This window comes from Myripristis murdjan, chromosome 2, assembly GCF_902150065.1.
Source record: "Myripristis murdjan chromosome 2, fMyrMur1.1, whole genome shotgun sequence".
NCBI lineage: Eukaryota > Metazoa > Chordata > Actinopteri > Holocentriformes > Holocentridae > Myripristis > Myripristis murdjan.
The window spans coordinates 1,484,743-1,498,714 of NC_043981.1; the positions used below are offsets into that span (position 1 = coordinate 1,484,743).

A 13,972-nucleotide genomic window follows, 5' to 3' on the forward strand; every position below is an offset into this window, starting at 1 on the left:
ACATATTTTCAACGAAATTGGATTGAAAAATAAATTATATATTGTTAAGCACAAAATGTTGTCTGTGATATTTTATAAATGAAGGTGGTTTCTATATGGTGTGGAAAAACAAGTAGTAATTCGGTAGTAAGTAGTAATAGTAGTCCTGCTTTACTGTGTTACACAATATTTTATAACTACATGAAGGGCTGTATGTATAAATTTTAATTGATAAACACAGTATATTAATGACATGGATGAAGACATAATTTGTAAACATGAGGAAATTATACAACATTGACTTTATTAAGAAGTAAGAGGTGACAAACAGAAACTTCTAATCTATAACTAGTATTCCCTCAGTAACATGTTACCCTTCCTGATGTTGATAGCTTTCTGTAATTTCCTACTGAATCTTTCAGAGGGATTTATTCTTAAGGACTTGTACTGGAAATGTGTGAATGTGATCTAACCCTGCAGCTCACTCAGTTGGGTTTGAAGAAATGATAATGAAATTAACTTAAAGCTTGTAAGATCACCTTTGAAGTGTTTTCATTTTGAAAATGTTGTACTTCACATTTGAGAGTCTGTTGCAGGAGTCACCAACCCAGTCCTCAAGGGCCCCCTGACCTGCAGGTTTTGGTTTCAGCTCTGCTCTTTCACACCTGATCCATTTAAGGGCTTCATGCTGATTGGTTGAGGCAGATCTACCTGAACAGGGCATGAAGGAAGATGCATGGGCCTTAATTGAGTCAGGTGTGCAAGAGCAGAGCTGAAACCAAAACCTGCGGGACAGGGTGCCCTTGAGGACCGAGTTGGTGACCCCTGGTCTGTAGCATGATCCATGAAGCCTGGTCAATGGCATGACATCTTCAGCCTTTCATTTTTAGGCCCTCGCCCTCCATCGGAGAGAGGGCTTATTGTTTTTGTACCGTTTCTTCTTATTATTATTTATACGTCACTTTAACGCTTAATTTGACCCCCTAAACATGTTCAGAAACTCACCAAATTTGGCACACCCCCCAGGTCTGGCGAAAAATTCGATAAAATGTCAACTCAGACCCCCAAAGTGAAAAAACGGGCTCTCTAGCGCCACCTAGGCGCCTCCGAGGCGGTAAATCGCGGCGGCTCAAAAAGCTAATAGATGAAAGAGGATACAGTGCTGAACAAAAGTTGCTACAAACTTCGTCATTTCTCGTTTAGTTTTTAAATTATAAGCCCTCGAAGTCGGCAACGCCGACTTTGAGGGCGTCGTTTTTTCCATGGAGTTTGGCGTGAATAGGCGCACACTTGGCGCTAATTAGGCCCCTGGCGTCTAAAGTAAACGTCGCATGGCTTCGAAAATTATGCCACACGAAAGAGGACGAAAATTCCTACAAAAATATGAAATTAATTTTTAAATTGGAACAAGTTTGTGGCCGCTGTCAAGACTTTTCGACCATTTTGGACCCTGGTGTCCTCTCCTCTGCACTCTGCCCGGTCATGTGACTCACTCTAGGCAACGGACAGTTCCGCAATACACACCCATTATAAACCGTCAGCAGGAGCAGAGAAAACAGTCAAACTAAAACTGCCATAATTCAAAAACGGTAAAAGACAGCAAAATCGTGTAAATACAAGATTTATAGAGCCGAGTCTTGTGTCTCGTTTAAACTTTGAATAAAGTCTGTAACTCAAAGGATGTCTGAGCAGCATTACCTCAAACGGGTGTGGGTTTTTATCGATTACTCCATTGGATTGAATGTGGATTTCTCTGTCTGCCTGCATTTTGGGCTGATCATGACACAGCTGCCAGTACTCATGTATTAGCGCAGTACTCATGTCAGTCACACACTAGGACATCCTGGGCCCTTCAAAATAAAAGCCCAAAACTCTTTCCAACTGAAAGCACAGAAAAATACCCTTACAAATGGGAAAAATGGATGAATTGTCTGCGCTTCAATGACACAAACATCGTGGCACACTGGCACCGGTGCGAGGGCCCCCCAACGCTGCTTGCAGCTTTAATTACAATTTATGTTTCAAAGGACAGCAATCATACTTACTGATCACATGAACCGTGTACAACTTGCTCTGGAGTTGGCCATTAAACTCCACAGAATAAAATCCACTGTAAGTATGAGCCCAAGTACTGATCTCCAAATGTCCAGTCTCTATATCCAGATTTGTGTGACCATCAAACATTCCATAGTAATCTGTAGAATTTAAATTCTTAATCCATTCCACCACCATGTTGCGATTATGTTTCCACAGGATGCTTGTGAGGGGTTTGAACTGATCAGGAACGATTGGCTCCAGTGTGACTTTACCTCCCTCTGCAGAGTACACTTTCTCTGCACCTGCAAAGAGACAGCAGTTTGTCAGTCAAGGTGAAAATGAGGAAGCAACACTTTTCCAATGGCAGGCTTTCAGTTTTCCTCATTACTTAGGCTGGAAAAACATTACATTATCAGCCATTGTTACATATGACAGTTCTAAGTATTAAATGATTATTTTGTCATGGGAATCACTCAAAAGTGTAAACTGTTAGAATAGAAAGAGAAAGACATTTTTATATGATGACTTTTCAAAAGGGATGGGTAGTACTGTTAAAAAGTATTGCTATGTTCAGCGCAGTGCACAGTACAACAACAGGTCTCATACTGGTTTACACGTAGAAATAAGTAACTGCTCACAATATGTATATTTTATACTAGCAATTAAGGATGACCATAACACAATGTTTGCTGTTCAAGTGTTTTCTGGCTCAGTGTTTAATACCTGAAGATCTGTATCTGTTTAGTTGACTTAAGTTAACTGTTTAAATAGTGTCTGTCTCAAACGTTGCTTTAAGAGTTTTGAAAATATGATCTCAGTATTGAGAAATGCCAAAAAGGACAACTTCTGGTTCAAGATACATGTAAGGTGGGAAACCGAGGTGGAAAGTGACTGAGTACATTTTATTAAGCATTGTATAAATTTAAGGTTAGGGCACTTTGTGAGACTTGGCATGTTGTCATGCTGACATCCTGTTCTATCTATACAGGCCTTTATGTGGTGCAAAACACAGAATGCCACAAAGCATCTAAACACACTTTCAGCCAAATGCTGAGGTGCAGCTTTTGCAAACTTGGCATTACTAATTTTTCATATCCACAAACGCTTACAGGTTAAAATCTAAATTAAAAAATCTACCCGGAAGGCTGCAGGAATAGCAGAACTGCCAGTGTGTTGCATACCAGAGTAGCAGAGTATTGGCACTTTTACAGGAAACCTCATCAGAGAAAAGGGATGTTCATCACCAGCAGGCTACACCCAAACCTCACTGAAAAATTCTCTATTTACAGTCACCTTTGTATTTAATACGCCATCACATTCGCAAAACACTTAAATGTATTATTTTTTATGATTAAACTTTATTGCCAGTTCTATATCGGTCAACATGTGCCCTTCCTCTAAAATCTCACAGTGAAAGTAAAATGGGAGTTTTTACTGAACTGAATTCTCAGCAAACTGTAGGCATCGATCGTTCTTCAACAAGACAAAAATTCATAAAAACATCTCTGAGTGAAACAAACCGAGATGAAACACTGTAGCAGCAACATTGTAGAAAAAGAGCCTCCCGTCACACTGTGGCCTGTTTCCATCAGGAAGTGAACTGGTTTGCTGGAACTTACCCTCCGTGAGCTCCAGGAGCAGCACAGCCAGGAGGCCCAGGAAAAACACACAGCAAGCCATGTCTACTGACAAATATGAGGAACAAATGGTTTTATAGAAACTTATTCAGGCAACTAATTTCCTCTGACACAGCGCAGGAGCTCCGCTGGTGTCAAAAACTGCTGCTCCCTCCTGCTTCCTTCCTCAATGAAAGTGAAAGTAATATGTGGGTGAGGGGTGGGGTTGTCACTGTAGTTATAAAGTCAGAAATGCACTCAAGATTATGCATAAGATTTATCCCGCCAAGCGTTACATGAGGAAGTATACATCACATTTTGATGAAAAGTGCTGTTGATTTTTGATTGATGTGTTTTACTGTTCACACAGATTTCTGTTTATCATTGATCAAATACACTCTGTTTTTTCCTTTATGCTATAAAAATGTGTTTTGATCTTCGCAGGAGATGTGAAAAGGAATTTATCAAATCCATCTTATTTATCAAAATACAATATGCATGAATGTAAATTTGCAATCACACAATCTGGCAGCAGATTATAGCCAATGACTTTGTGCTGTTTGTCCATCTGACCTCCCACCTTCAGCTTGGTTTGGTTCACCATTGTTCAGATGATCTAGTTCTGTTGGACGTGTAAAAATACAAGCACACCAACAATTGTGAATGTATAGCAGCTTCTCCACTTTGCTTAGCCTCCTTCAAAGCCAGCAAGCACTAACAGAAACCTGTGCTTAACTGACTATACATGTAGAGAATAATGCAGAATAAGGTGATAAGAAAGAACGTAGAGTCCAGCATTGAAAGTTTTTTGTCACTGGCCTGCTAGAGCCAGTTTATCTCCTGGCCCTAATACAATACTGGCCCCACCTCCAACACTTGTAATTATCAGTAGTATCATCAGCTTTTAGTTATCCATTTCATTTGGATACTGCAGGGTTGCGTAAACATTGAGTGGCTTATTGTCACAAGGCTGATGTTTGAATTTGTCTAAACTCTGGTTCCATTTAATGGATGTTTGAGTATATCTGAGGTCGTGAACAAAACGTAAAACCACTCATGCACACATGGGCTCCTGCTAAGCCACAGTGTTTTCAGTTGCAGGACTTTGTTGTTAGTGTCATTGCAAACACAGCAGGATATATTGGATTTTAACTATGCAGTGATTTTATTTACTAAAGTGTGGCTCTGCCAGTAATTCATTATGTTTCTGCTGTAAAGGATTGTAAGAGATCAAGAGAAGGTTGCAGAATAAATGTAAATGATATATTGTGATAATTTAATATAACATACATAAAATCATATGTGATATAAAATGTGACTTGCTTGGTCCTGTATCACTGACATTTGATATATGCGCTGGAGCTGCAGAGAGGAGAAAAGAGCAATTTTCATTTTCATTTCAAGGTCGGGAAGACTAGTTAGTCACATCTGCCTGCTTACTAATTCCAGACAGCTAATTGGTGTCTGGCTTCTGTGTGTGAGGCTAACAACTTTGTAACTGACAGCTGACTCAGTGGCTGGGCTATATTTGTAGAAAACAATTGCGCACAATATGGTGCAATATTTGCTGCAGAGTTTTAGCTTCATTGTAAGGTCAGAATGGATAGGAATTAGCATGCAACACCTGCATGCTGATCCCTGTCACACTTCTGTCACTAAGTATAGCTACACTGGTTACTGTGGATGAGTAAAATCTTTAAGGAAAGTGAGTAATTTAAATACTTAAAGTGTCACAAGTTCAAAAGCTAAAACTAAATACTTCCATAAATTATCTTGATCTACTCCCTCCTCATTTTTCTTTGGATAAAATGAGTGTGTTGCCAAGATCTGATCTTTTCATGTCCTGTTTGTTAGTTTTTCCACAGAGACAGAGAGACACAGAGAGAACACCAGGGAAGTGTAACCACTAAGAATTTGGAACTAAAGGAACACAGGTTATTTACATCGTTCATAACAAAAAAAAAAAAAGTGCCAAGCCCCAGATCCTAACCTTAAAAACAGCTCATCTTGAATGTGTGCTGACAAAATGTTGAACCTTTAGTCAAGTTACTGTGCAGAGCAAACTACAGACCTGGGTAGAATGGATTCTACAGTAACTGGGATCCTCATTTGGCAGAAGAAATTTACAACATAGCTGTCACCCTTGGTGAGATGTTCATCTGTTTACTTGACTCAGTCCAGTTTCCTCCATCTCACCTCCAGCTGTAGTTGATTGGTTCAGCCCCTATCTACATCTGTAGCTATTTATATATTTTAACTGTAAAATCAGACCCCATAGTAACTTTGTTTGGGCAAGTACCCACAGGACAAAACATCTGACATTTTACCACTTACAAAAGAGATGCATTAGAATTGTGCATGATGATCATTCAACTCCTGTAATCTTGTAATCATTCAGCTCCTCTGTAATTATCAGAAAAACAGGATCTTCCTGTGTGGTCTGACATTAAAGACTCCAAAGTAACCCCACACCACTGTAAGATTTTCCATATTGCCGTTATGTTTCAGCCAACTGCATTCAGTTTGCACTTGGCATGCAAAAGTTGCATTTTAGTCACAGAACTTGAATGGGAGTAGAGCTGTCATGGAACTGTTTGCTGTGGTAATTTGGCTTGTTAAAAAAAATGGCCTATAGGGCAGTAAAGTGTGTAACACTTTCTGGAGAACCAAGAGGATGTGTCATGTTACAGAAATTGTGTTGAGTGTTGTTATGTTTTGTCTCGTGACTTCCTGTTTTATTTTGAAATCTGACTCCCCTCTCATTTCAGGTCACTTGCCCTTCCCCTCGTGTGTTTCCCCTGGTCTGATTGTCTGCCCCGCCCTGATTGTTTCCACCTGGTCCCCATTTGTGTGTATTTATAGCAGGGGTGGGCGAACATGTGCCATGGAGGGCTGAGAGGCTGCAGGTTTTCTTTCCAACCAAAAACTCCACCAGGTAGTGATGGGAAAATGAAGCTTCCTGAAACAATGAGGCTGCTTCATTCAGTGCTCACTAGCCCCATCTGTTGCTAGAGTTAAACTATGACAGCCAAGTCATTTAAATAGATTTCAAATGTTATCACAATGACGAGTGCGATTAAGCAGTGACAGAAAATGAATGGATGGATGTTATCACAATATAGAATAGTGTTTAATCCCTGTACAATAATAATAAAGTCTATAGTGTTTTATACAACTCTGCTCTCCCTTTTTATTCCTAAACATTTTCTATCCCTTCTTTCCCATTTTGGTTTGTGCTTTTCATGGCCATCAATGTTTATTATTTATTGAACACATTAGGTGTTGTGTGTTGGAAGTGCAGTGCTTAGGTGACACAGTATGTTCGGAGGGGGGCAGGGAGGGGAGAGGGTAATCATTATATATTGTATTATAATACAAACTGTGCTACGAACGCGCGAGCCAAAATACCACCTACTACAACCCACAAAGCGTCGCGGTTTTGTCGTGCTTTTATTTTGAAAAACGGCACGCAAAATGAACCAGTCACGTTACCTGTGTAATGCGAGGCCTCGTTTGTAATTCGTCACGTGGCTTTCAGCAAACCCAATCAAGCCTCGGGGCACGCCGCCTTCATTCTCGGTACACACCTTGAAGCTTTGCTTCAAACGTCCTATCACTACCACCAGGTGATTTCAGTGGTTCCCTCACCTTCAAGCAGAGAGGAGGGACTAATCAGTGAAATCAGCTGGTGGAGTTTTTGGTTGGAAAGAAAACCTGCAGCCTCTTGGCTCTCCATGGTACATGGTTGCCCACCCCTGATTTATAGTCTGCGTTTCCCTTTGTCCTGTGCCAGTTTGTCTTGTGCCGTCTTGCCCAAGAATCTTGCCAGGTCTCGCTAGGTTGCATTTTGATTATTAATTGTGAATTCTTGCATTTTGCTAAGCTCTTTAAGTTGATACTTTGTTTTGCCATTGTCTTTTGTCTATCTCACCTTGCTAGAATGATTTTCTGTTGCTACTTTTATGATTGAGAATTTCAGTTGTTACTTTTACCTTTAATAAGTATTGCCTCCTCGACTGAGTGTTTTTTGGTTTTGTAGTTTTTTTCTCAGAGTGATTTTTGAATTGATACTTTTCGTCATTAAAGACTGTTTGATTATTGAAATTCTTGTCTGGAGTCGTGCTCTTGGGTTCACGTTTTTGTTCAGTCCTGTCAGGATGTTGTCCTGTGTCTACTTCCTGAAAGTAGTGAATAAACATTAATAGTTTCCACCAGCTGGAATGCAACAACATGTTTCAAGTTTTATGCTTTATAATACACTTCAGTGAACTGTAGAAAATGCTGCTTACACATCAGCACATTCTACAAAGTACTCCACCTTTGGAGTTTTGGGTAGTTTCCCTGAGCTCTGTGAGGAACTTTTATGAATGGCACTGGAGTTCTGGAGTTTCATATGGTTAAGGTTAGGGTCATGGCTGGGTTAGGGTTTTCACAGCTGTTAAATCAAGGCTGTTTGAGCAAATGGGCAACAGGCAAAAAAAAAAAAAAAAAAGGCTGACGAATCACAGTCTGGGTAATATACAGCGTATATTACCCAGGATTGCAGAGAGATTTATAACTAAAGCAATCAGAGCTGTGCTTGTCAGACCGTGTCAGTAAGTGACATTCAAGTTTCTAGGTCTGGAAATGACACCTGTGTGACACAGCATCGTTCATGTACAGACTCATTTGAAGGAGAATGATGATATGCACATCAGGCATGTGCAAGGCTATGAGAAAAATAGCATCAGGGAGAAAAGTTAACATCTGCGCACAAAAGTTTATTAATGACAATGTTTCAATCCGACTTGGATACTCGTCAAGTCAGAGTATGTAAACAATGGAAACCATACCCATATTTATATATCATACACACCAAGGCTGACAAGCTCTGTGATGGCAGGTGCCCCTCAGAACTTGTACTTGTGATTTAGATCTCAATGTGACTCTGGAGACTCTGGAGATTGAAAATATAAAAACTCTCTGTCTGGACTAAGAGGATATTTAAATCTCCTCGTCTCTGAGATCTAATGTGCTCAATGTCAGTGTATCAGAGAGGCAGGTGCAGCCAGCGTAGGCAGGAGAACGTGCACTAATGAATGCAGACGAATTAGAATATAGATTCAAGGAAAAAAGGGCATAATGAAAGTTGGGTAGCACTCTGACCTGACAAAGATCCAAGTCAGTTCAACATGTTGTCATTAATAAACTGTGTGCTGGTGTTACCTTATTTGCAGACTGAAACACAAAGAGGGGAGCACAGCAGGTCATTTTTTTAAAGAAAAAAGATTTGTTAGGCTTTTTTTTTTTTTTTTTTTTTTAAAGAGATTTTAAAGAATAGATTGTTAGTCTCTTTTTTAACAAAAGGCATTTGTTAAAGTTTCCAAAAAATGTTTAGCTGACCTTTTCCTTTTTGTCCTTTTTGTGGTTTAATCAAACATACCTGCATGTCAGTGTTACATAATGCAGCCCTGCCTCCTGTTGGAACTAATTAAATCCTAAATCCTAGGCTTAAAACTACCAACTGAAATCCCTTAAACCAGCACATAAACCATCCTTAGCCTAACTAAAATATGACTATGGTCAATCACATAGCTGGAACTTTCTTCAACACTCAACTCAACTCAACTTAGCTTTATTTATATAGCACTTAAAAACAACCACAGCTGAAACAAAGTGCTGTACACAAATGATAATAAAACAACAAAACAGTAAGAACAATAGAAAGAATAAAAACAATCAAACAAATTAAAACAGAGCAACGTCTCATGCTTGAATTGAAAGTCAATGTACATAAATGATCATAAAACAACAAAACAGTAAAAACAGTAAAAAGAATAAAAACAAACAAATTAAAACAGAGCAACGTCTGATGCTGAAATTTAAAACCAGTGTGCATAAATGATCATAAAATAACAAAAGAGTAAAAACAATAAAACAGTAAAAAAGATATAAACAAATAAAACAGAGTGACATCTCATGCTGGGTTAAAAGCCAACGAGTGAAAATGGGTTTTAAGACCGCAAAGAACAAGAACACATATAGTTAAAATACTTTACTCCTATAATTTACTCCTAATCATTTTCAATGTTAACAATTTTGTGTACAGCTTTGGCAATATAGGTTTCTGATCTGTCATGCCAATAAAGCTCATTTGAATTTGAATTTGAATTTGGTTAAAATACCACATACTGGGGCGCTGCAGTGGCTCATGTAGTAGAGTGTGTACCGCTTATAGCAGAGGCCCGGGTTTGAGTCGGAGCCCTGACCATTTGCTGCATGTCATCCCCTCTCTCCCCTGCCTTTCCTGTCTCTCTCTACCCTGATCGGTAAATAAAGCAGGATTGCCAAAAATAAAGAAATCAACAAAAATGATGCACACTTACTGATCACATTAACTTTGTACGTCTTGCTCTGGCGTTGGTCATTGTTGTTGTTTAAATTGTTCATATTTCTATTTTGTTTTTCTATATTCCTTTTTAGAATGTTTATATTGCTTTTGCTATTTATTATCTGTTTATACTGTTTATAATGTAAATTTTGCTTCATATGTTGCTATCCACTTTGCTGCTGTAATGCGTGAAATTTCCCCATTGTAGGACTAATAAAGGAATATCTTATCTTATCTTATCTTATCTTATCTTATCTTAAACTCCACAGAATACACTCCACTGCCACTCCACTAGTCACGAGCCAAAGCATCAATCTTCAAACATCCAGTGCTTGTGTTAGGGTTAGGGTTGGGGTTAGGGTGCTCCCTCTCCCCGTGTGTCTTTGTCAGATCATCTGTGTTGCTTTGTCACAGCTTTCTGGCGTTATTTCCTCATGTTTTGTTGCCCGTGTTTGACTTAGAGCTCTGATTCCTGTTTACCCCTTTTGCCTAGCAATTTTGTACCTTTGCCTGTTTTTGACTGACCCTCGTGTACTGACCTTTTTCTGTAATAAACCGTTATTCGCCACCAGCATGTTTCAGCTCTGCTTTGTGGGTCCATTGTCTGTTTGCTCAGGTTGTGACAAAAACAACTGTCAATCTCTACCAAAGTCATTTATTTAATTGGGACTTTGCATTTGTCATTTCTACTTTTATTTCGCCTTGAACATTTTCCATTTTCAATGTCAGTTTAGCTTCAATTTGTTTTTAAAGCATGTCTGCTGATTTAATTTAGGTTTATGGTTTGGAAAATGTTTGGTTTTAATTTTCATTAGTGTCAGTGTTAGTTTTAGTCTTTTTTGTAATGGGGTATTTATGGGGTATTTGTTGGATGAGATCCAAAAAAGTCAGAAAAGGCATTGTGTAATAAAAACTCAACAAAACATGACTAAAGCCATGAAAACTAAAGCCATTTCCTCTATAATTTTATTTATTTTAGTTAGTTCTGTAAACAGACAGCACAGATTCAGTTAGTTATTATTTTTATGCATTATTACAGTTAAGTAAAATGTTTTTTCATAACTAGTTTTAGGTTGCTGTTTTAACACCACAGAGACAGCTCTGTTAGCCAGGCACAGTTTGAGGTGGGGAAATTTTTAGTGGGGGGAATTTTTTAGTCATTTAGTCATTTTTAGTCATTGCTTCCTGTGTGTTTATATACCATAGCACTGATGACTGTAATCTCCACCCAGGTGTTTTGTTGTCACTCCTGTGTGTGTGTGTGTGTGTGTGTGTGTGTGTGTGTGTGTACGTGTGATCTCTGAAACTCCTGAGTCAAAAATGTTTTGTGCACACTTATGCCTGTGCTATGCAGTGTTTGTTTTAGATACTCTTGCTCTCCCTCTATTGACTGTCTACCTTGCTCAACCATCTCTCTCTCTCTCTCTCTCTCTCTCTCTCTCTCTCTCTCTCTCTCATTACAGTAGTCCCTCACTGCTATTCGCTGTCTATCTCTCGGCTCATACTACTGGGTCATTATAATACATTCTTACCTGATTCTCTGTCCTCGATTGTTTTTTTAAATCCCATTGTAGCAGGGTCTGCTCCAATCACAGGTGGAAAAAGTTTCCCACTGCGAACAGGCAAGTCAAATACAAGCAATACACCACTGTCAAAAAATGTTTGACCTCGAGTTCATGTAGGCTACACAGCCTGACATCTCCACTATAAGAAATAGTGATTAAGACAGCCGATATTTCATGTATTGTTTGCCTACTCAGGTCTGTGTGTGTGTGTGTGTGTGTGTGAGAGAGAGAGAGAGAGAGAGAGAGAGAGAGAGAGACAGAGAGAGAGAGAGAGAGAGAGAGAGAGAGAGAGAGAGAGAGAGACCTTTGTGGTCATTTTTTGCTATTTTAATTTGCGCTCTTTGAAACTGGTTTCTGTCAAAAGCTGTATGACCTCTAGTAAAGAGCCACAAATGGCTGGCTACTGCCCTGTATTATATTTGAATCACAGTCATTTATTTTTGTAATTTGAAAAACGTTTGAATTATGCTTTGATTCACTTTGGATGTTTTTTCATCCACCCACTGTTTTTGTGTATTTTTTTTTTTTTTTAATTCATATCACAGTGTTCTGTGCTAGAGTCTACAGCACTGTTTTTTCTCATTTTAAGACTTTATTTCAACTTGAAGGAACCATTGAGGAAAATTCCTCATTTACAAATGGTGTCAGGTTACAGATAACATTCAACAGAATCATTTCCACAGTGGGAAAATGCTGCTCACACCCCCTGACCTCGCCACATCATCGCTGTATAGTAACTCTATACATGAACTAAAATGAACAGACATTTACATTACTTATCTGCAACATCCAGTGGCGTAATTTCCCTTTTCCCCCCGTGGGTTATTGATCAAAAGGGCCCCCTGTTCCTAACTCAGACCTCAGAGGTAATAAAAACCTGTTTGGGAAAAATGATGCGTGCAAAGACACACAGTGGAGAGGTGCGCCTTTTTCAGTTATTGCCCTACAAGAAAGAGCACAGCATTCATTTCAGGTTGTGTGCGCATGATACATTTATAGACTAGCAAAACGATTTTATTTATTTTTTCCAGCAAGGGCCCAGGGGGCCCCCCAGGTCAGGCAAAGGGGCAAATGGCAAATTATGCTACTGGCAACATCCCATGAATTAGATATTGTTCAGGCAATCTTGGGCAAAAATTTGGGCAGGCAGTGCCCCCAGAGGGATGGTCAATACCATGTCAGTAGCAGCAGCTCCACCAGCCACAGTGCTGGTGCTGGACTGCTGGTCATGTTTTGTTTTTAAAAAACAACCAGGCCAACTGGAAAAGGCTGCGTCACATGAACAATATTAGTGCAACTAACAGATTCACTGCAAAAAAACAACAAGTTTACGGTTAGATTATAGAATATGGCACAATTATCTTTAGTGTCATGGGACGGGACTCCTGTCTCCGTCCTGTGAACAGAGCTCTGCTTACGAGTCTGTGTGTGCAGGCAGGGACTATTTGCATATTCACAGATTTGAGCATTTTTAACGAGGCCAAGATTTAGAGTCACATTTAGGGCAGTATTCTCATGGAAAAAAAAAATCAAAATATGCAATATTGACAAACAAATTATTTTTAGGGGCTTAATAAATGATGGGAGGGGGGCTTTTATTTGTTAACTGAGGAAAAAGGCACAAATGAATTTCTAAATACAGAGTGAATTTCTTCACTCTGTATTGGGTGCCAGAGGGCAGAATGGAGGACATGGGATGAGTCATGGACTGGTGTCCTTTCTTTTCATGATCTTCATGGCAGTCTGTAGGCGGGAGAGCTTAGATTGTAGGTGAACGGAGAGGTTACCGTCCCACACTTTACTTGCTTTGGGTAACTTTTACCTTTGACCTTCACTCCAAAATTTTATCAGCTCTTCCTTCACACAAAACCATTCTGTTCATGAAATTTCATTAAGATAAAATAAAGAGGCCAGACAAATTAAAGACAAGTGAAATTAAAACATGCAAATGGAAAAAACTGTAAAATTAGCGATAATCAAATATATGTGAATATATGTAAGAGGTGGCAAAAAACAGAATCTTGTAAGAATAATAAATCATGAAACAGTAATAATAAAATGAAGTAAATAAGTAAAAAGTAAAAGTCATTAAAAGCCTTTACTTATACACTAAGTCCAAGTTAATATTTCTCTTCATTAGGTCAACTATTTGCTGCTGTGATGACACATTTTACCCACAGAGATCATTTAAGTAAATGTATTCTATGAAGTTGCAATTCAAAATCAGAATCAGAAACACTTTATCGATGCCTAAGGAGAATTTTTTTGGTCAAGGAACCCAGAACCAAGAACAGGAGTCATCAAAGTGAAGCGATGTGGTTCCTGCAAAGGGACTACATTCCTGAAAAAAGTTTGCATTGGTACTCCGGCAAGGCGCAAACTTGAGTGCCGTGAACAAGGCCAGC

General features: G+C 39.1%; 1 protein-coding gene across 2 annotated transcripts in view; it reads right to left on the bottom strand.

The window, feature by feature from the left end:
- Positions 1 to 3,778, bottom strand: part of LOC115370442 (carcinoembryonic antigen-related cell adhesion molecule 2-like) — a 78,383-nt gene extending 74,605 nt beyond the window's left edge. For both annotated transcript variants that reach the window (XM_030067469.1, XM_030067477.1), the window contains exons 1-2: positions 3,636 to 3,778; positions 2,025 to 2,318 (exon numbers count right to left, since the gene is read on the bottom strand). In XM_030067469.1, the coding sequence (XP_029923329.1) occupies positions 2,025 to 2,318; positions 3,636 to 3,696 (355 nt within the window). In that variant the 5' untranslated portion in view covers positions 3,697 to 3,778. The remainder of the gene's footprint in view (positions 1 to 2,024; positions 2,319 to 3,635) is intronic.
- Positions 3,779 to 13,972: the final 10,194 nt, after the last annotated feature.